Source organism: Melanotaenia boesemani, chromosome 3, assembly GCF_017639745.1.
Source record: "Melanotaenia boesemani isolate fMelBoe1 chromosome 3, fMelBoe1.pri, whole genome shotgun sequence".
NCBI classification, from domain to species: Eukaryota; Metazoa; Chordata; class Actinopteri; order Atheriniformes; family Melanotaeniidae; genus Melanotaenia; species Melanotaenia boesemani.
In genome coordinates, this window is record NC_055684.1 from 9,362,924 (window position 1) to 9,384,053 (window position 21,130).

At 41.4% G+C, this 21,130-nt stretch overlaps 1 protein-coding gene across 2 annotated transcripts; it reads left to right on the forward strand.

Moving 5' to 3' along the window:
• The first annotated feature begins 1,585 nt into the window (after window positions 1-1,585).
• Window positions 1,586-4,370, forward strand: LOC121636465 (nuclear factor 7, ovary-like). 2 transcript variants are annotated; one of them, XM_041979996.1, is made up of 3 exons: window positions 1,587-1,734; window positions 1,837-2,985; window positions 3,031-4,370. In XM_041979996.1, exons 2-3 carry the CDS (start codon window positions 1,854-1,856, stop codon window positions 3,276-3,278), a joined length of 1,380 nt encoding a protein of 459 aa, XP_041835930.1. In that variant the 5' UTR covers window positions 1,587-1,734; window positions 1,837-1,853; the 3' UTR covers window positions 3,279-4,370. The 2 variants fall into 2 exon arrangements, with proteins under 2 accessions (XP_041835929.1, XP_041835930.1); XM_041979995.1 differs by having other exon boundaries at window positions 1,586-1,734; window positions 1,837-4,370.
• Window positions 4,371-21,130: the final 16,760 nt, after the last annotated feature.

A 21,130-nucleotide genomic window follows, 5' to 3' on the forward strand; every position in this document is an offset into this window, starting at 1 on the left:
ATTATGTTGTTTTGTTCAGGAGCAGCTTGACAAGGGGAATACCACCTTCCTCTCCAGGCTGTGGTCATCCCTGCTGGTTGTTCCACCGTTTTCTTCCACATTTTTCCCTTTTACTCAACTTTTTATTGATGTGCTTTGATGCAGGTTGCATTGATTCTAGCAGATGGGTGAAATGTTTCCTTGTTCTTCTCTTTCTATTTCCCAAAAAGAGTATTTCTAACGTACAGCTACTCCAGAATCAGACGAAGACCAGATGGTGGGAACACATTACACCACTTTGAAAATCACTGCAGTGGCTCCCCGTGTGTTTCAGGGTTGATATTAAGGATCTTTTGGTAGTTCATAGATACCTTATTGGTCTTGGACCTTCTTATTTATCTTACCTACTTTTAAATTATGAGCCCTTACAGATTCTTTAACTTAATTTTTATTTGTTTTGTTCTGCAGTTTGTGAAGAAAATTTCCACCAGCTGTGTTTAAACACATCCTGCATATTTGAAACCTTCCATCATGAGGTGCAGGAGGAGATGATGGAGAGGAAAAACGTCCTCCATCAGAACCAGGAATGATGACAATCTTCCTGGACCAGTTGGGATGAAAAGGACAGGAAAGAGGGATCAACAAGCAGCATAACTCTAAGATACCTGCTGAGGAAGAAGAAAAAAAAAATAATCACAACAATTTCTATATGTAGACATGGAGAGTAAAGAGAACAGAGAGAAGCCCAGTGCATCATGGGATGTTTCCCAGCAGCCTCGGCCTACAGCAGAACTAAAGGGATGGATGAGGGTCACTAGCCAGACCTAATTATAAGATTTATCTAAAAGGAAAGTTTGAAGTCTGATCTTAAAGGTAGAGAGGGTGTCTGCTTCCTGAAGCCAAACTAGGAGCTGGTTCCACAGAGAGGGTCTGATAACTGAAGGCTCTGCCTCCCATTCTACTTTTAGAACCTCTAGGAACCACAAGTAAACCTGCAGTCTGAGACTAAAGAGCTCTGCTGGGAAAATCTGGGACTCTGACATCTTTTAGATCCAATGGAGTTTGGTCACTAAGAGTTTATATGTGAGGAGAAGAGTTTTGAATTCTATTCTGGATTCAACCAGCAGCCAATGAAGAGAAGATAGATGGAGAAATATGATCTCTGCTGATAATTCTCATCAGAATCTTTTCTACAACATTTTGGATCAGATGGAGACTTTTGGGATCAGAATCCAGATTTTTCTAGAACAGAGAACAGGTGGAGGAAGAAGAGAAGACATCAGAGGAAGATGGAAGCTTTTTACTTCAGCTGTTTATGTGTGTTTTTAACAGTGTTTGGATGGTAAACAGACTGTTTTTATACAGAACTTTTCACGTCCTGATGACCAGAACAGAGCGACACACACCGATAAACACAGTAAGGAGGTGTAAATACTTTACAGTCTGCATTCAGGTTGTTGGTTTAAATCTGCAGGTAAGAAAGTAAAACCTGTTTATTATTAACTTTTAAAGCTTTGAACTCTGGAATCAAACACACCTGGATTTCAGGTGAAGCAGCATTTATCAGAAGAGGTCTGATAAAGTTTCACACCTCACCTGACTCACCTGAGACGAAGCAGGAAACAGTCGGTGATTCTTGGTCTCTACAGAGAGACACACAGACGATCAGATTCACCTTCAGCTTCCTCTGAGTGAGTCCAGCTGCAGGAAAGAAAAGTGGGAAACTTCAAGCTGCTCCCAGTCCACACACTGAAGGTGAGTCTGACCAAAAACACCACTCACAGTCAGTTTGATGGAGTTAGCAGAGGAGGGAGGGCAGCCATGACTGACTGGACTTTCTGTCTGCTGTGTATTCAGCTTCACTCTCAGACCACATGGCTTCCATATCAGAGGAGGATCTCTGCTGTCCAGTCTGTAAGGACGTCTTCAGAGATCCTGTTGTTCTGTCATGTAGCCACAGCTTCTGTAGAGACTGTCTGAAGAGCTGGTGGACACAGAAACCAACACACCAGTGTCCCGTTTGTAAGAGAAGATCTTCAAGAGAGGAACCACCTTTAAGTCTGGTGTTAAAGAATCTGTGTGAGTCCTTCTTACAGGAGAGAGATCAGAAAGCTTCAGAAGGTCTCTGCCATCTGCACTCTGAGAAACTCAAACTCTTCTGTCTGGACCATCAGCAGCCAGTGTGTCTCATCTGCAGAGATTCAGAAAAACACACCAACCACAGAATCAGACCCATCGATGAAGCTGCACAACAGCACAGGAAGGAACTTCAGGAAACTCTGGAATCATTAAAGAAGAAACTGGAGCTCCAGAAGAACGTTCAGAAGATGTTTGATCAAACAGCAGAACACATTAAGGTCCAGGCCCGACACACAGAGAGGCAGATTAAGGAGCAGTTTAAGAAGCTTCATCAGTTTCTAGCAGAGGAAGAGGAGGCCAGGCTGGCTGCTCTGAAGGAGGAAGAGGAGCAGAAGAGTGGGATGATGAAGGAGAAGATGGAGGCTCTGAGCAGAGAGATAGCAGCTCTTTCAGACACAGTCAGAACCACAGAGGAGGAGCTGAGAGCTGCAGACGTCTCATTCCTGAACAACTACAAGGCTGCAGTGGAAAGAGTCCAGCGCTGCCCCCTGCTGGATGATCCACAGCTGCACTCAGGAGCTCTGATAGACCAGGCCAAACACCTGGGCAACCTGGCCTTCAACATCTGGAACAACATGAAGGACCTGGTCTGCTACACTCCTCTCATTCTGGACCCAAACACTGCTGGTCCAGGACTCTTCCTGTCTGAAGATCTGACCAGTGTGAGAGGAGGAGAGGAACAGAAGCTTCCAGATAATCCAGAGAGGATTGATGGTTATTGTGTTCTTAGTTCTGAGGGTTTTAACTCAGGAACTCACAGCTGGGATGTTGATGTTGGAAGTAGTAGATTCTGGTCAGTGGGTGTGTTAGCAAAGTCTGTGAACAGGAAAGGAGGCATCTTGTCTGGATTATGGGGAATAAGGTTCTATAAAGTATTTCAGTATAATTACCAATATAAAAAATCTGTTGAATATAAAGATGAATACTTAGCAGAGTCTCCAGGTTCTAAGATTTTTCTTCCAGTTCAGGAGAAGCTGCAGAGGATCAGAGTGAATCTGGACTGGAACAGAGGAAAACTGTCTTTCTCTGATCTTGATACTAACACACACATACACACCTTCACACACACTTTCACTGACAGGATGTTTCCTTACATAAACTCTGTTTATGAAGTGAAGATTTTACCTGTGAAGGTCTCAGTGATGAAACAGCAGCTCTGATGTGTTCAGTATGAAGAACACAGAGTTCACATTAAACTTTATTGATCTGGTTGAAATTCACTGATTTCAGGGTCAAACAGGAAGTTTGAAGCTGAAATCAGAACAGGAGGAAATCACTGATCTTAAAGGTTGAAAGAAGTCAGTGGATCAGCATAAATATGGAATAAACTTCTGTTATGGGGAGGGCTAGAGGTTTGTTTAGTTATTAATAAACTCTGTTTACTTCAGTTTTATCAGGTTCATATAGGGTTAAGGTGTTTTTTGTTTGTTTTGGATGAATTCTTTATTGAGTGGATGTATAGTGTATTTAATTTTATTTTCTTAATGTGAAACCCTAACAAGATGCAGAAAAACACAACCACACTGTTCACACACATCCATCCACCATCCACACACACATTCTCACAGATATTTTAAATATGCAGAAAATTTAATGGGAACCAAACACACAGATCAAACCTTCATTAGTATTGAACAGATAAATACTAATAAAGTATCTGATGTGCAAATATCTTGTGTAACAGTGACAGCTGGCAAAGCAGTTAAACAGTCGACCCTCAAAATGAAAACAACTTAGAACTTTCCAGGTTCTGGTTTACAAAACAGGATCAGAGTCTTTTAGAGGAAACTTCAGGTTTATATCAAGATGTTCAGAATCATGAAGTTGGTTCATTTCTTACCAGTTTGTATCACCATAGCAACAGATGCTGGAACCAGCCTGTTCCACAGCATCAGATGAAGGACTTGAAGGCCAGGCTGTAGAATATTAATGGATCGTAGTTTCAGAGCTGCAGACCCACATCACAGCTGAGAGTCGGTGTGTCTGAGTCTCATTGGAAGATGATGGGAGGGAATTATTTTTAATAAGTGGTTTTAGCAAAATTTGATGTTTTATTATTTATGTTATTGGAGCTGTTTGAGGAACATTGTTTTTAAACTGTTGAATGATTTTCTTCCATTTGGAGACAAATTAGAAAACTTCTGTCCATCTTTAATCCTCAGAGACTTTCATGGACGCTGACTTTTTACCAAATCATCAATACAGTCAGCTGTTTGAATTAACATCAGTTTCCTTCATTATTAACTCTAAATTGTCGGTTCCCCTGTCAGTTTTCCTGAATGTAAAAGTGGATGAATATGAAATTAAATTAAGGTGATGAGACAAAACAAGAAATATTTTTGGTTTATTATATCAGAGAAATGAAAATCAGATTAATTTTAAAATGACTCTTTATTCTGTTATCATGTCAAACTTTGTCAGATTGTGGTTTGTACAGTTGTGCTTCTATCCAGTCATTCAGTCACCATCTGCATCTCTTTGCTCTGTGTTTTTTTCTATTTTTTAGTTTTTGTCATATACAGAACTTTATTTACATGTTTACATCTAACTGTAGTTGTTTCATTCCTTCAGTTTCTATTCAGGAAATAATAAAACCATCTGGTTCTGATCAGGTGTTCAGAACCAGACTGGAATTAAAGACTCGTAGAAGCTCTTTCTGACAGCAGATAGACTCGTCCTTTTTATTCAGTTACCAGCAGTTAACAGACATATCAAAGTACACTTACAACGAGTCAGAGTCAAGGTCAGCGTCAGGGTCCTTGTCAGAGTCTTCATCACGGTCTTCATGCATGTGTGGACCAGAGTCCAGAGAGAGTCCCTGTCCCTGTCCAAACTCAGTCTTCCATAGTATCTGATGAGACTTCCCCCTCAGCACTATTCTTACCTCTTCCTTTTATGGTAACTAACTGATCCAGGTGACGTCCATAATTGCCAAGAAAAGTTTCCCAGCAAAATAAATATTAATCTAAAGACCAATAAGCTCTGAGATATTCTGATATAAAACTGCTTTCTTTGCTGCCGTATGTGGAATTCTTTAAATAAAGATCATTACTGGGACTTTCAGGACTTTCAGGAAAACAAATTTCAGAGCAACAATCTGGCTGCTCTAAAAAAACAGATAAATGAATAGAATTCTTTTTATGTTAGTAGAATCCTCTGAAATAAAATAAAACAAGAGGTGGTGTAACTGGACACCACTGGGACAGGCTGTCAGCAAACTGTTAGAAAAATATTTCCCTTTGCTGACACAATGACTGACTCTGTCCCTACTCTGGAAAAACATGGAAAACTCTTTGATTCAAGCTTCTATTTCATTCTGTCTAATGAGACGCTGCTGCCACCTTGTGTCAACAGACGGTATTACACACAAAAAGCTGTTTTTCTCATTTGTTACATCAGGTGTTTCATATGATTTTTAAGGAAAACAGGATTTATTCAAGCCTCCTGCAGCTTGTAGATAAAACACATCCAACAGCATGATAACAGTCTGTAACACTGTGCAGTTAGTGCTGACACACATTAGTTTTTAATTCATGCTTAAATACTGTTAAAACATTATAGGAGGTGAACATGTAGCTTTAGCAGGAATTGTGATGAATTAATAATATTGATTAGCCTTTGCAGCTGTGGTCCTCAGTGACTTTAAATCAGAGAAAAACCTAAACAAAAGGCGTCCATGATGGAGCACAGTGGTCTTGTTATGTCAAAGAGAGTAAGTTGATATCGTAGCATCCATCCACCTGCAACAACAAATAATGAAGGATTTTTTTTTCTATTGTTTTTGCATCTGCTTGAGTTTTAATCTGTTAATGATTTCAGGGGTTTTATTCAGGCTTAAGAAAAAGACTCAATACCCTTAAAGTAGTGAACAATTTAGCTGCACATTTAGGTGACATGTAATCCTGTATGTCTGGTTTATATTCAGAGGATGATGTGATGCTGATAGAGACTCTTCTACAATCCGAGGAGGAAGACAAGTTAACGCCTGTGTTCGGCTGTGCTTCTGCTACCTCCCTACTCTCTCGTACCTTTGTGATTTTTCTTGTGTCATACTTTGTTGTTTCAACCCTGTTAACTAATAGTGTCTCAGCAATTATACAGTATAAAGGCACGCATGCAGGATATTTGTCTTACCTGGGACAGGTACACTGAGTTTTTCCCTCCAAAACTGGAGCGCTTCCCATTATCGCTGGAGTACTTGTTGATAGTCAGACGCCGTTGAAGGAGACGGAGGCGGGGATGAAGGGCTGGTGAGCAGACCAAGCTGTGGAAGTGGCCATCCGAGGCTTTTCATCCTGGCCGAACGGGTTCAGAGCTCCCGGGAGTGAGCGGCGCTTACAACCAGTTCCTGTCTGGGAGTCTGATGGGGATGAGTCTCGTGCTCACCTGTGGGGAGTATCTTGTACCGGATCTTTCCAACCCGGAATGCTCGTATTCCTGCGTTCTGTGTCTGGTTACCTACCGGGCGGATCATCTCATTCAGTCTCTGCGGCAGGTGCCAAGCCAGTACACATTATGCACGTGCTTCACCAGGATTGTCCTGCACAACGCACGCGCTGTTGCGCATAGGGCTTTTACCCTGAGTGACATTTTAAAGAAGTTGGATTTTATGTGCCTTATGGAGAGTTGGTAGCGGTACAACGAGTATTTTTATCTGTGTTCCCCAGACTGTTCGGTGTTTGCGACACCGGCTCGCACACCGCGGAGGTGGACTTGCGCTGGTCTTCCGGGACTCTTTCTGCTGCAGTCTGATGGACACAACCTCGTTCAACTCCTTAGAGCTACAAATGTGTGTGGTTGGGAAAACACACTCCCAATATTGTGTTTTAGTTTACCGCCTTCTTGGTCCTGCACGCTCATTTCTTACACACATTCTTAGTTATACAGTATTTGGTGGTTTCTCTGACTCTTTTGACCCAGTTCCTGTACTTGTTGTGATGATGATGAAACATTAGTGACAAGTTTAAATAGCCATTGTTTGTTTGTTTTGGATATGGTATCCAGGGCAGTTTCTGGGAATTCTGGGGGCAAAATTACTTTGATCATCATATTAATTAATTAATTAGAGATTTTCAATGGAGCAAAAGAAACAAAACAAAACTTAATTCCAGGATGTTTTAAAAGGGGTCCCGCCCTACAGTGGACCCTGGGTAAATGGTACCATTTACTATTCAGGGGTATGACTTCCCAGCGACAGGTTAGTTGGTTAGTTACACGTTTCTCAAGTTCAGTCTTTCATTCTCACATCTAGCTTAAAACAACTGAACTACAAACTAGTTCATGAGAAGCATGAACGTACACAGCACTGCTTGACACTAGACACTAATCCATCTCTCTCACCTCTAGGCCACCGCTCCTCCTCATGAATCCCACAGGGTGAAATAACTGAACGTGGATCATTTACCCATCCAGTGTGTTTGGCCTTTCAGCATTTTCTGCCACACCACCTCTTTGCTTCTGGTAACAGCTGCAGCTTTGCCTGTTTTTAGTGAAAATGTTGTATTCTTCATGCAGCTCTGTCAGCAGTCTTTGATCTGCTGATGAGAAGAACGAAGCTCTGATTTTGTCATTTGTGTCACTCATTTCATCAAGTTGTTGTTCATCCATTTGTTTGGGTTTGTTGGATATCCTGGGTGCGTGCATTAAGTGAGACCATGCACATCTGTCTTGAATCAGTCTGGATTTAAACGAAGGTGAACTGTGTTTGTTGGACAACTAAAGGCTTGATTAAAAGATGGTGCTAGTTTAAATCTGAGTATTTCAGGTGAGTCTTTTTTTTTACTGACTTTCATGAAACTGGCTTCCCCTGTTTATCCCAGTTAATTTTGTTTCCTGCCACACCAGGTTTCTGTATCTAGTTGCAGCATTTCCATGTAGCCATTGTCTCCGTCAGTTTAAAGCAACACTACGTTAGTTTCCAACATTACAACTCTGTGCTTCTGACTTGTGTCAATGGCAACGACATTCATTATGCACATTCCTGGGGGTGAGAAACCCCACTTCATAACTTTGTGTTCCACTCCAGGTCATCAAGTGACAGCTGTTTTCTTTGCGGTGCTGTACCATACACCAGCAACTGGATATAAACACACAGACCATTCTGGATGTGCACCATGGCTGATTTCACAAAGACACACAAGACGACATTATTGAAGGAAGCGTAGAGTCAACGTCGGACTGGCTCCTACTGATGGAGAGAGCTTAGAGAAGAGACAGGATGCAGACAGAATTAGCCGAATACGCCTTCGTCAGGGGTGACAAAGAAAGAAAATCTGCCAAACTTCTGCAGTGTTGCTTTAAAGTCTCCTTGTCTTTGGTCCTGGTCAAATCCTCATCACAACTTGCCCTTACTTCATCCATTAGCCAGATGTTTTCTTTGTTTGTTTGTTAAGTACTTTGAGGATCCCTTCTTTCTGTTTGTTGGATAATTGAATTATCCAACAAATTTGAATGATTACTATCAAGAGATAAATAGCTCCTACAGATATACTCTTAATACAAACCTTCTTTTACAAATAAAAACTATAACAACCACAGCAGAAATTTTAATAAGACAGTTTTAAATGCATTAAAATTCCACAAACTGATGAACATCTCAGTTATTCAGGTTTCTCTTTTATGATAACACTTGTGGAAGGAACACAAAATCTTTAAGATTTCAAATTCAGGAAGTTTCATTTCATCAGAACATTTTGTTTGAGCTTCAAGTCCAGTGAAAAAGCCTGTGTGAAGAAAAGAAAAAAGAAGGAGCACTCCCAGTCGGAGGATGAGGTGGTGTCTGTGCTGAGCGTAGAGGTTCTGAAGATGGATGACAGAGGTTTCAGATGGAGACTGTAACAGTCTGAACTGGAAACCTGTATTCACTTAAAAGAAAAAAACACACTAAAAATTTGAATAAAAACAACTAAAGACCATCTATCATCACTAAACATGAGTGACACATCCTCTGTTTACGCTGAGTCCTAAAAGGCTTCCTGTATGAAGGTCTAAACACTCCTGCTCTGCAATACGATGCCTCTCAGCATGTGTTTGTTTTGTCCTTCAGGTGAAGGAGCACTCCCAGTCGGAGGAAGGATGAGGTGGTGTCTGTGCTGAGCGTAGAGGTGGAGGAATAGAAGAAGGAATAATGCATGACTGTGGAGGAATGGCTCTTGGTTCATCTGCTGCCTGATCTGGATGTCTGTGAAGTCCAGCTGGGTCTGGAGGAAAATCACAGTGAAGAACGACATGCGTTCAGACACCAAAGGTTTGTTTGGGTTGAGAATACTGGATCAATCAGTTTTCTTTACCTTTTTAAAAACACATCTGACTCAGCACCTTCATCATGATGGTCTCTGAGGAAGTGCTCTTCGGTTGACTCTGCATGTGCTTGACCATCGTCTGTCTGATCACTGATGAACTTCCTGAAGTCGGCCTGAAATTAAACAAAGATGGAATCAATCAAAGAAGGACGGCAGTGTGTCGGTGGTTGAACAAATCAAAGGGAGAGAAATGATCAGTTCAAAGAAAGGCTCATTTAACAGGAACGTTTCCTTTACCATGAAGCTTCCTTTCATCAACACCTCCCTCAGCTGGAAGATGGAGGAGGAGACTGCGGGAGGAGGTGAGGCTGGAATTTTCTGGAGGTGGATGGTAAAAGCAGCAGGTGGAGGTTGAAGGTGGATTTCTCTTCCTGGAGGTGGATGCTTTGCAGGTTGATAGCAGAGACTGCAGGTCGAGTTTCATGTACAAAGATAGATGGAAGATGATGGAGGCTGGAGCTGAAGAGAGGACGTTACCATGGAGACGATTCAGGTGGAGGTTCAATCTGTAGAAGATTTATTTTCAACAACGTAAGCTGGAAAGTCCATGAAGAGACGGAGGTGGTTTTTCTGAGGGTGGATGTCAGAGACTGCAGGTGAAGGATGAAGGTGAATTTTACCTGGAGGGTAGTGCTGGAAGGTGGAGGCTGAAGGTGGATTTAGTTTCTTTCTTAATGCCAGAGGTTACAGGTAGAGATGGAAGGTGGATTTTTCTTCCTGAAGGTGGATGCTTTGCAGGTGGAGCTGTGTCATTTTAGTCTGAAAGACAATAAATATCCTGAGTGTCAAAGCAGAAGGTGGAGGACTCCATCAGCCAGGCTGCAGGTACAGAGGAACATAAAAATAACTCAAGTTAATGGAGCTACATGGAAGATGAGATGGAGCTGAAGAGAGGATGTTACCATGGAGATGATTCAGGTGGAGGTTTAATGTGTAGATTTGTTTCTAACAGTGTAAGTTGGAAGATGGGCTTCATGGAGGTGTGGGGGTTAGCACTGTGGCCTCCCAGCAAGAAGGTTCCTGGTTTGAAGCTTAGCTGGAGCCTTTCTGTGTGGAGTCTGCATGTTCTCCCCGTGCATGTGGGGCTTCTCTACAGGTTCTCTGGATTCTGAGTGAGCGTGGGTGGTTGTTTGTCTCTGTGTTTGTCCTGCGATGGACTGGTGACCTGTCCAAGGTGGAACCTGCCTCTTGTCTGGTAACTGCTGGGAAGGCTCCAGCCCCCCCCCACCATGACCCTGCAGTGGAATAAGCAGGTACAGACAATGGATCAGTCAAATGTTCTGAAGGTGGATGGCAGAGGTTGCGGGTGGAGACTGAAGGTGAAATTTACCTGGAGGGTGGTGGCAGAAGGTGGAGGCTGAAGTTGTGTTTCTGGAGATGCATTGCAGAGGTCAAAGATGAAGACTGTAACGGTCCGAGCTGGAAACCTGAAGGATTCACTGAAGAGAAAAAAAAAAACAACCAAACTATTAAATTTTACAAAATAAACACCTTCTATAGTCTCTAAACATGAGGGACACGTCCTCTGTTTATCTTGAGTCTTTGACACAATGTCCTCCTCAGTCAGGACGTCTCAGGCACCAGGGAACCCCGGTACCGGGAAGAATATTACACAGTTAATTCATGTGGCAAAGAAATGAGTTGTTAAATATACAAAAGATATCATGAAGAACATCTGATGGTGTGTGTCCATCACAAGGATGGAAGATGGATTCTTACCTTGGGGGACGGTACTGTGCAAAAGTCTGGAGTCACTCCAAAAAAAAAAAAGGTAGAAAACGGTCAGAAAAAAAAGCAGAGATTTACTGAAACATGTTGGCTGCTTTTTGTTCTCTTCTCTGTTAACATGATTCTACATTTCTTCAACAATGATTACATCCAGACTGTGTGGAGGATTCATGCCTCCATCAGACTTGTTAGCACTGATTTTCAGTCCAGTTCTGCCGTCATCTGGCACACCTCAGCCTTTTACCACCGTTTCAGCTCCACTATCAGCTGTTTGCTGGATTTCAGATGCTGTCTATAGTTTTTGAACTGACCACAGGTTCAGATATGTTAACTTCTCCACTTTATTCTCAACTTGCCCAGTTTATCCAGTTTAGTAGAGGACACGCTGTCCACCATGCTGGGACATGGTGGTCACTCCTCGCTGTGCTGCAACATGACGCCACTCAGCTTGTGTTTGGATGGTTTGTCCTTCGGGTGAAGCAGCCTCTACTAAAAGTGATGTTTGGTCCCTCGTGTCAGATATGAAACAATATTCTTCCTCCTGTTCTTTCAAAACAAAACAGGTTTAAATGGCTTCCTTGATGTGGTTTTGTTAAGTTTTCCCTCCATCCTCAACAGACAGTTTGTGTTCCAGTAGGTGGTGTGAGTTAAAAACTAGATCCTGGTGTGTGTTGGTGTCTTGTAAACTTCAGTGTTGTGGTTTCCATCCTCCTCAACGTGACCGCATAGTCCAAAACACTGATGTTTACCAGCAACCCACACAGACCAGGACTCAGGTTTTGACTCATCACAAACCTCACTCCACCAGGCTGGAAATGTTCGTACGAGGACGGAGGAAAACTTCAGGAACAAAACCACATTAAGGAAGCACGTCAAACCTGTTTATCCAAACTAGACTTAAATGGAATCGGCCAAAATTTTGGAAAATCATCATGAACAGAGAAGACAGAACAGGAGGAAGAAAGTTGTCATGTCATATGTGTCAGGAGTGTCTGAGAAACTCAGGATTTCCTGCGAACACCACATCCTGGTTCATTTCAGACCCTCATCATCACTCTCAGACAGAGACTGCTTCACCCGAAGGACAAAACAGCCAAACAGCCGAGAATCTACAGCGAGAAAACCACGTCTCAGCATGGTGGACAGTGTGTCCTCAACTAAACTGGACAAACTGAGAATGAAAGAAGAGGAGACGTTCACACCATCTGACCCAGTGACTTGGTGGATACCATACTGAGATATGCCAGGTTTTCAGCTGATAACTCTTTGGGAATCACATTGTTGGGTCAAAATACTACTTTTCATGTCTGTCAAACATAAATAAAAAAGAAATCAAAACGAATAATAATAATATGTTTGTGGCAGACAGCCAACAAAGAGCCTATAGATCCAATTTAAAATGAGTTTTAAGTTTTCTGGTTTTTGTCAACACGACACTGGTTCATCCTTTGAGTTAGGAGCCTTTATACACCTGAATGATTCAGAGGTCAGTGTTAAGAGGCAAACACACATAAATATGAACAAATACATAAATAAAACAAACACACATTCCTCTGAAATCAGCCAGGCCCAAGAACTGGACTGAAAATAAGTTAAAAAGCAGCCAATGTCTAAAGAAAAACTCCAGACCTTCAGAAAGCCTGGACACCTGATGATAGAGGAAAGTAGAAAAGTGACAGCTTTAAATGTTTCAGGAAAAGTTGAACTTGTCTTGAGCAACAGAAACTACTGCTCAAGACAAGGTCAACGTTGGAGATGGAAAGGAAAGAAAAAGGAGTGGCTCAAGACTTTTGTACAGTTCTGTGTTGGAAGAAGAAGGTGGTGGTTCCTGCAGGTGATCTTCTTCCAGATGTTTTGTTTGCCGATGGTGGTGCCTGCAGGTGGAGACGGGAGTCGGATGATGTTGTAAGCCAATAGTGGTTGCTGCAGGTGGAGACTGAAGACTGGTGTTAAGTCAATGGTGGTTGCTGCAGGTGGAGACAGGAGGTGGCTGCTCTGCAGGTGGATAGTGGACACTGCAGACGGACGATATATACAGAAAAAAAATTCAAATTTTAAACTTCAGAACTATTTACATATAAAAAGAAAACAACACAACATCAAACAACGAAAATGAACTTTATACAAAAGTTAAACATTTCATTGAAATGTAAAACTTAGATGTTTTCTCAGTCGGTGTCTCAGAACATCTGGTTAACCCTCTGGAAGACGGCCACTCGTACGCCTACAAGAGAGAAGAAACATGAATGACATCATGATAATAAATAAACAACTCATTAGCTTTTTTCAAAGAGGTCAAACTTTAGTTTTGTCTTAAAAACACAAAGTGTGTCAGCCTTTCATCTCCAGACAGACAGAGAGCGAAGTGAAAACTAAAAGTCCTGCCACCCGTTCTAGTTTCAGAAATTCTTGGTACCACAAGTCTGCCGATGTTTTGGGAATGATGGGAAATAATAAACAATTACATGTTTCAGATAAATGTTACAGAGAGCCAGTGTAGAGAGGCTAACTCAGGAGAAATGTGCTTTCTTGTCATTAATCTGGCAGCAATATTTTGGACCACCTGAAGGATTTTAAGGGAGATGTTTGGGGATCCAGTTAAGATGGAGGTTGCAGTAGTCCAGCCTGTCTCTGTGGTTCAAAAACAATGTTCTAACAATCTGGGATCTAATCCAGTCAAATATGACTCAGTGTGGTCACATGTCACCTTGTTTTCATCACATGATCATACGCTGTGATCCACAAAAGTCTGTGTTACTTCCAGAGCTGCTGGGAGCTGTGCTCCTCTGGTGCCTCCTCTTCCTCTTCTGGCCCTAAAAACACAGAAAAAGACACATTAGATTTTTCCTCTAATACTAGATTGTAGGAAATTTTTGCTGTCACTGTTTCATCTGCATCAGTGCAGTGAGGTTATCATGTCTGAGCACAGCGTACGTATAGTTGTCCCTGCTGGACCACTGGGGGCGGTGCTCCTCGTGCTGGCACCTCGCTGCATCAGCCTCCAAGAAATACCTCACCTGCTGCTCAGGAGACAAGGACATCCACTGTGGACACACCACAAAACATGGACAGTCTCTCAGAACAGAAATCACTATCAAGACGGGATTCTTAGTGGATCACATCTACTTACTCTCTCCCCGAAGATGGCGTCCACAGCCACGCTCCTGGTGACGCCAAACTCAGCTATCACAGCCGCCCTCTGCTCCTTCAAGAAGAGCATGATGGCGTTGGGTGGCCTCTTGACATTCCTCTTCCTGCAGCCACAAAACAGAAGAAAAAACAGTCAGAGCAGAGCTCAGGTGTTTCCATGACGACTTATTTTAAGGAAAAAAGAAATATTGTGACAAAAAGGCAGGAACCTGATCCACTGATACAGATCAGGAGTTAAGAGAAGATTTGGAGTAAAACATCCAGAGTAAACTTACTGTGAGCAGCTTGGACTCGGGGGTGGCTGCAGCGGGGCGGGCGTCGTGCACCGGTATCCTGCAGACACACACACACACACACATTTTACAGCAGGAAGACAGTGTGGACATACAAACAGCAGCTCAGCTGCTGATGCTAAACATTGACCAGGATTCATCTTTTACTTACTGGAATCCAAAAGGGACCAGGAGCTGACCATCCAGGAGCAGAAGAACCGGCTGAGAGCTGATCTGCAGACACAAACACACACAGAACAGATGTGAAACAACAAGCTGCTGTGGTGACATCTGCCCACCAGCTCACACATACAAAAACACATTCTTCCATCATAGTAAAGAGTTGGGGAACGGAGACATGTTTACCTGTTGACTTTGATCAATTACACCTAATCAAATTGTGTTTGATGATTTATTTCTATGAATTCATCCTGAATTGCTCTGAAATCTTCATCACTGATCAGCATCTTTATGGATGAAGCAGAATGAACATCTGTCCGTTCCCTCCACTCTCACCTGTTCCTGTCAAAACCTACCTGGCTGGTCAGGTGAGCTGGATGCAGGATGATGGGAGCAGGGTAAGCTGGACCCAAAACTGCAGGGAGACCAGGAGGAGGAGGAGGAAGAGAAGGAAGAGAAGGGGGAGGAGGAGGAGGAGGAAGAGAAGGAAGGAGAGAGATAAAAGAGGAAAGGGTAGAAGGAGGGTAAGAGGGGGGAGGTGGAAGGGGAGAGGGACAAGAGAGAAAAGGGGAGGGAGGAGGAGGAGGAGAAGAAAGAGGAGAGGGAAGACAGATGAGAGGAGGAGAAGAGGGGGGAGAAGGGGGAGGAGGAGAAAGAGGAGGAAGAGGATATGTGGGAGGAGGAGGAGAAGCAGAGAAAAAAGGAGCAGCAGGAGGGACGGGAGGGATAAGAATATCAGAAAGGAGAACAGGAGGAGAGGAAGGAGGAAGCAGAGATGAAACGTCTCCCAGAAATCACAGAGCAGAAAAGTAAAGCCTCTCAGACTCTCACTGCACATTTATGACACCAAGACTGACTCCGCAGACGGAGATACAACACAGCTGATGCATTTAAGGACTCACTTCTTTAAAAACCACATCAACCACCTGGACAAGGTCAATTCCACAGAAAAGAGGTTCAGAGCAGAGGAACCTCCTGATTTAACTTTTACATTCACACAGATCAAAATGTACAAATGCTGCACTGTGACCACATCACTCCACTCATTCTGTCCTTTTACATGTCAAACCTTTATATTCCAAGCTGTGCAGCAGGCTTGGACAGTAAACTGTCAACTAAAACATTCCTGTTCATCTCAGGAACGTGTTTTATTTTAGAAAAATGTCAGATTCTCTCATTATTGGCCACATTATGACAATAAAATGATTCATTTAAATGTGAGAATTTTATGAATTACCTGGATTTCCCTGCAGCGTGGACAGCCGCTCCCACTGTCAAACACACAGAGACACCAAGCGTTCTGCAATTAAACACACATGTAAGAGACAAACTGTAAATGTGACACATGGGAATCTCACACAGTCCTACAAGACCTGTTGTCCTGAAGTTAATTTTCTAAGTGTATTTAAGAAGCCTGTAAACCTTTTTAACCCAGAGTTCTGCTGTAAATGTTGGATTTTACTTCCTGTAATATTACCTGTTTTTATTTGCTCACTGAAATCATTTAATTGGTCCATGTTTATGTGAATTTATGTAGTAAAAAAGTACTCAGCCTAAGACGTTTATCATGTCCGGTGTTAGTATCTTTTATTGCTTTATACTGCATGAAAATTCATCCTTACAAGTCTGTTTTGGCTTGTAGACCAAGTTTTCTGATGTTACTGATGGTTACAGTGCAGAGTACACACAAATATATTAAATGTACCACTTGATTTCTGTCAGAATTTAGAAAACACAGTTCTACTTTCTCTCTGATCTGAATTATTTTCTGTGTAATTTGTAGAAAGTCTACGAGCATGTAGGAAGCACTCTTTTTATTAATTACATATATTCAGTATTTAGCACTTATTTATTTAGTAAGTATATATATATATATATATATATATATATATAATCGTTATTGTTCAGTTGTTTTTGTAAAACAAAAAGAGAGACCAGAATCAAATTCCATATACATACATACACATGTACCTTAATCACCTGTTGCCATTAATTAGGCTTTTTATTTTATTTTATTTTTTTTTTATCTTGTCCTGTCCAGCATCATAGCAAGCAAAATGATAATCTGTTTGCTGTATCGTGCTGAACAAATTTGCTCTGCCAAGGGGAGGCCTATGGGTAAGACTCCTCTTGATAATCTGATTCATTTATTTATTTATTTACTTTGAATCACAGAATCTATGTAATCTTGCTGGACGTGACCGGAGGGGACAGAAAAAGATGGAAAATAGCAAAAAGATGCAAAAGGGAAAGAAGAAAGGAGACAAAAACATCACAGACAGAAGGAAACGACCCTTCAATCCACACCATCACCAGACAACAAACTGTTACACCTGTACATGAACACACCAGAAAATTTCCTACAACTTCTACAAAAATAAAAACTTCCTGACTTTGAATTGTTAAAGATTTTGTGTTCATTCCACAAGTATTACCATGAAAAAGAAACCTGAATAACTTAGATTTTCATCAGTTTGTGGGATTTTAATGTTTTTTAAATATGATTAAAGTTTTCTCTGTGGTGTGAAATCTGAAAGTGATGAATTGTTTTTACTTTTGGGTGGAAACAAGTGTGTAAAGCAGGAGATGTTACTTCACACCTGCAGAGGAAAACAGTCTAGTAGTTTTTTGTTTTTTAATGCACTTGTATTGCTTTCTGCACCCTGCTGTAATGTTTTATGTAAAGCACTTTGATGTGTCTTGTACATGAAATGTGCTATACAAATAAATTTGCCTTTGGTAAAGAGTTTAATTGTCTCAATATTATAGTTCATATTTAAAAAAAGTTTGTATTAAGAATATATCTGTAGGAACTATTTATCTCTGATAGTAAAAATCCACCTTTGTTGGATAATTCAGTTCCGGTTATTTTTTATATTTGTTGTGAGAAAATGTTTTCTGTCATTTAGCTGAGTTTCTTTGTTTTTGTATTTAATTTTGAGCCATTTGGGAAACAAAATTTATAAATATCATGTCAGTTATCATGTCTGCTACTTAGGTGTTTACCATTCGAATAAACTAGAGCATTTTGTCATTTTCTGGCAAAATGTCCTTCAGAAAATGAGTTCAGAGGACAACTGGAATGCACAATAAGCACTTGGAAATATTGTGTGCATTGTTTAGACATTTCACAGCAGTTTATTACACTTCATATTGGACACTAGACATCACATAGTTTCTTGCTATACACGAGGAGAAATGGCAGCCTCTAGCCAACACATCACATACTTGTGCTATTACATCTAGCAAACAGTTTCACAACACCATCACCCATGTACCTCCAACCATGTACGAAGGTCAACAGAAGAAAGGCCAAGAAGCATCTGTTGGAATGTTAGCAGAATGAGGATTTATGGATACAGTGCTGCCATAAGGATACAGGACCTATGTGGGAAACGGTATGAATGATGTAACATCTGACTACATTTACATACAGCAAAATATGCTGCAAAGAAGGGATCCTCAGAGTACTTAACAAAAAATAAATGAAAAAATCTGATTAATGGAGCAGCTAAAGGCTATTTGTGAAGAGGATCTGGCCAGGAGAAAAAAACAAGGAGAAATTAAAACAACACTACAGAACTTTGGAGGATTTTCTCACTCTGGCGCCCCCCTAACGAAGGTTTATTCAGCTAATTCTGTCTGCATCCTGTCTCTTCTCTGAGCTCTCTCCATCAGTAGGAGCCAGTCTGATGTTGACTCTTGTCTTTTCTCTCGTTTTGCCACTTTCACACTTTCCAAGCTTCCTTCAAAAATGTCCTCCTGTGTTTCTTTGTTAAATCAGCCATGGTGCACATCCAAAATGGTCAGTGTGTTTATATCCAGTTGCTGGTGTATGGTACAGTACCGTAAAGCAAAACATAGCTGTCACTCGATGCCCTGGGCTGGAACACAAAGTTGTGAAGGGGGGTTTCTCAGCCCCAGGATGCTACAGGGCAATGACAGCCCCAGAAATGTGCATTATGAATGTTACCGTGCCACCAAAACAAGTCAGCGGCACAGAGTTGTAAGGGTTGAAACTCATGTAGTGTTGCTTTAAACTGAGGGAGACAATGACTACATGGAGGTGCTGCAGTTAGATACAGAAACCCGATGTAGCAGGAAGCAAAACTAACTGGGATAAACAGGGGAAGTTAATGAAAGTTGCTGAAAAAAGCAAGACTCGCCTGAAATACTCAGACTTAAACTAGCGCCATCTTTTAATTAAGCCTGAAGTCATCCAATGAATGCAGCACACCTTTGTTTTATCCAGAATGATTCAAGACAGACTCATCTTGTCTAGTCTTACTAGTGGACACACCCAGGATATCCAACAACTGGGGGGGGGGGGGGGGGGGGTAAACGGTACCATTTAGCCAGGGCCCGCTGCACGTTGGGGGCCCTTGAAAATCCTGGAATGATTTTTTTTTGTTCCATTTTAAAATGTCTAATTAATTAATATGATAATCAAAGTCAGTTTGCCTGAGTTAAGGTGCAGAGATAATTAATTTTGTATTAACAATAATGATGAATGTTCTATGAGGGCCCTATCACCCCTCTTAAAATGGTTCAGTCCACACCCGCACTGGTATGTTTAACTGTTTTACTGAGTTACACTGAGCGAGCAGAGAGACAGCCAAAGAAAGTGAAGTCTGGATATCATAAAAGGGAGAGAAAAAAACACAGGGTAAGAAAATGAAGTGAGGGGCAGCTGCTTCTTATTCATTCGTTAGAGAAGAGGTGAGCAGCACCTGAACTAACAGTCTGAGCTGATATCAGCAGCAGGTGTCTGTTGGGAACATGTTAGGATTCATTTGGGGACAACACACATGTATTACTATTAGACATTCATCAAAGTTGTTAAATAATTTGATGTTACAGACCTTGTGATAAAAACAGATCTACTTACTGTCCATATTTAGTCCTTTCCCAGTGACCAGTCATTACATATTTGATATCAATGGATTCTTTGTAAGTTGTGAGGATGCTATTGACATTGTGTTATCTGAAGAAGTGAATGCACCAGACCCTGAAGTCTGTAATGCTGATAACAAATGATCTACCATAAATTAATAAAATAAAACAATGACTTATGAGTAAGTCAGAGTCTGATTATTATTAAAACTCCTGCTGTTGGTGCTTTTGAGTCAATTCCTTATAAAAAATATCTAACCTGGAAAAAGGACTGTCTTGTAATTATTACTGAATTACTTTATTCAGTAGCGGAGTGACACGAATCAGAAATCTGCCCAGCCTGCATGTTTTAGGGTACAAAGTAGAAGTTCATAGTCAGACAGGAGGTACAATACAAAACATGACTCATGTGTTTGTTGGTATAGCCTAACAAATGGTTTAATGCTTAACAATCACATATATTGAACCTATCAGTACCACTGTAACATTGCAGTTATCAGTATTAGCAAAGATTAACATCATGAACCACATGGTCCTCATTCTCAGACACAGCAGCAGGTCCATCATCATGTCCAGATGATCACTGAGCTCATGGAGGCAGTTATGTTATTCAGTTTATAATCAATCATCTGTAGCTTGTTCAAACAAAATAATCTCAGTAACACATTAAGTTTTATTCTATTGTATTTTATGCTGTAAGCAGGTTAAGATAATCTTGTATATATCTGCACTGAAGGTAGTGAGGAGGGTGAGGAGAGGAAAGAGGAGGAACAGTGAGACAGTGAAAGGTTGAGCAATGCAGAAGAGTGTATGCCAGATGAACCAGGAAATGGATAGAGAAGCCATTTTACCATGCAGTGGTTAAACTATGACATTAGTCTTATACCACAGGAAAAGTATGCATGAGAACTATTGATCAAGTCCACTTGGGGGCCCACAGAGATGTTTGTACAAAGGGCCCAGATTTTTGTGCTACACCCCTGCACCAGTGTGATGGGTTGTTTGGGACTGTTGGCAGGAAGTCTTGCGCTTCCCTAATGGCTTTTTTTTTTATGCCGAGGACTTGCAGATATCCTCTCAAACTGGAAAGATGCTTCAACTCTACAAGTCTCCTCAAATTAGAAGCCGGTGAGGCTGACGTTCTAACTTTCGTCTGCCTGCTTTTTAAGTGCACACAAGGCATGTGACTGAGGAGTTGCTGAGGAGCGTTGCTGGTTAGTTGTGCTAAAGTGTGCAATGCATTGTGGGTAACTTAGTGTGAAGTGGGTATAGCTCAGGTGCAAATGGACGCAGTGACGGTTACAGGACTTCACTGAACCTGAACAAGTTCACGTTCAAGGTCTTTATTTACAAATGTGTTGTGTTCAGTTCATTATACACATAAAAATTAGTGTTTTCAATGAACGTGCTCATTTAAACTTGTTCATGCACAACACTGGTGTCAAGTCACCTGGCTGGCAACGAAGGGATGTGGCTGCTATTAATTTG

What these genes read in the sequence shown, in the direction of transcription:
- LOC121636465 (XM_041979995.1), top strand. Translation starts at nt 1,854, where the DNA reads ATGGCTTCCATATCAGAGGAGGATCTCTGCTGTCCAGTCTGTAAGGAC.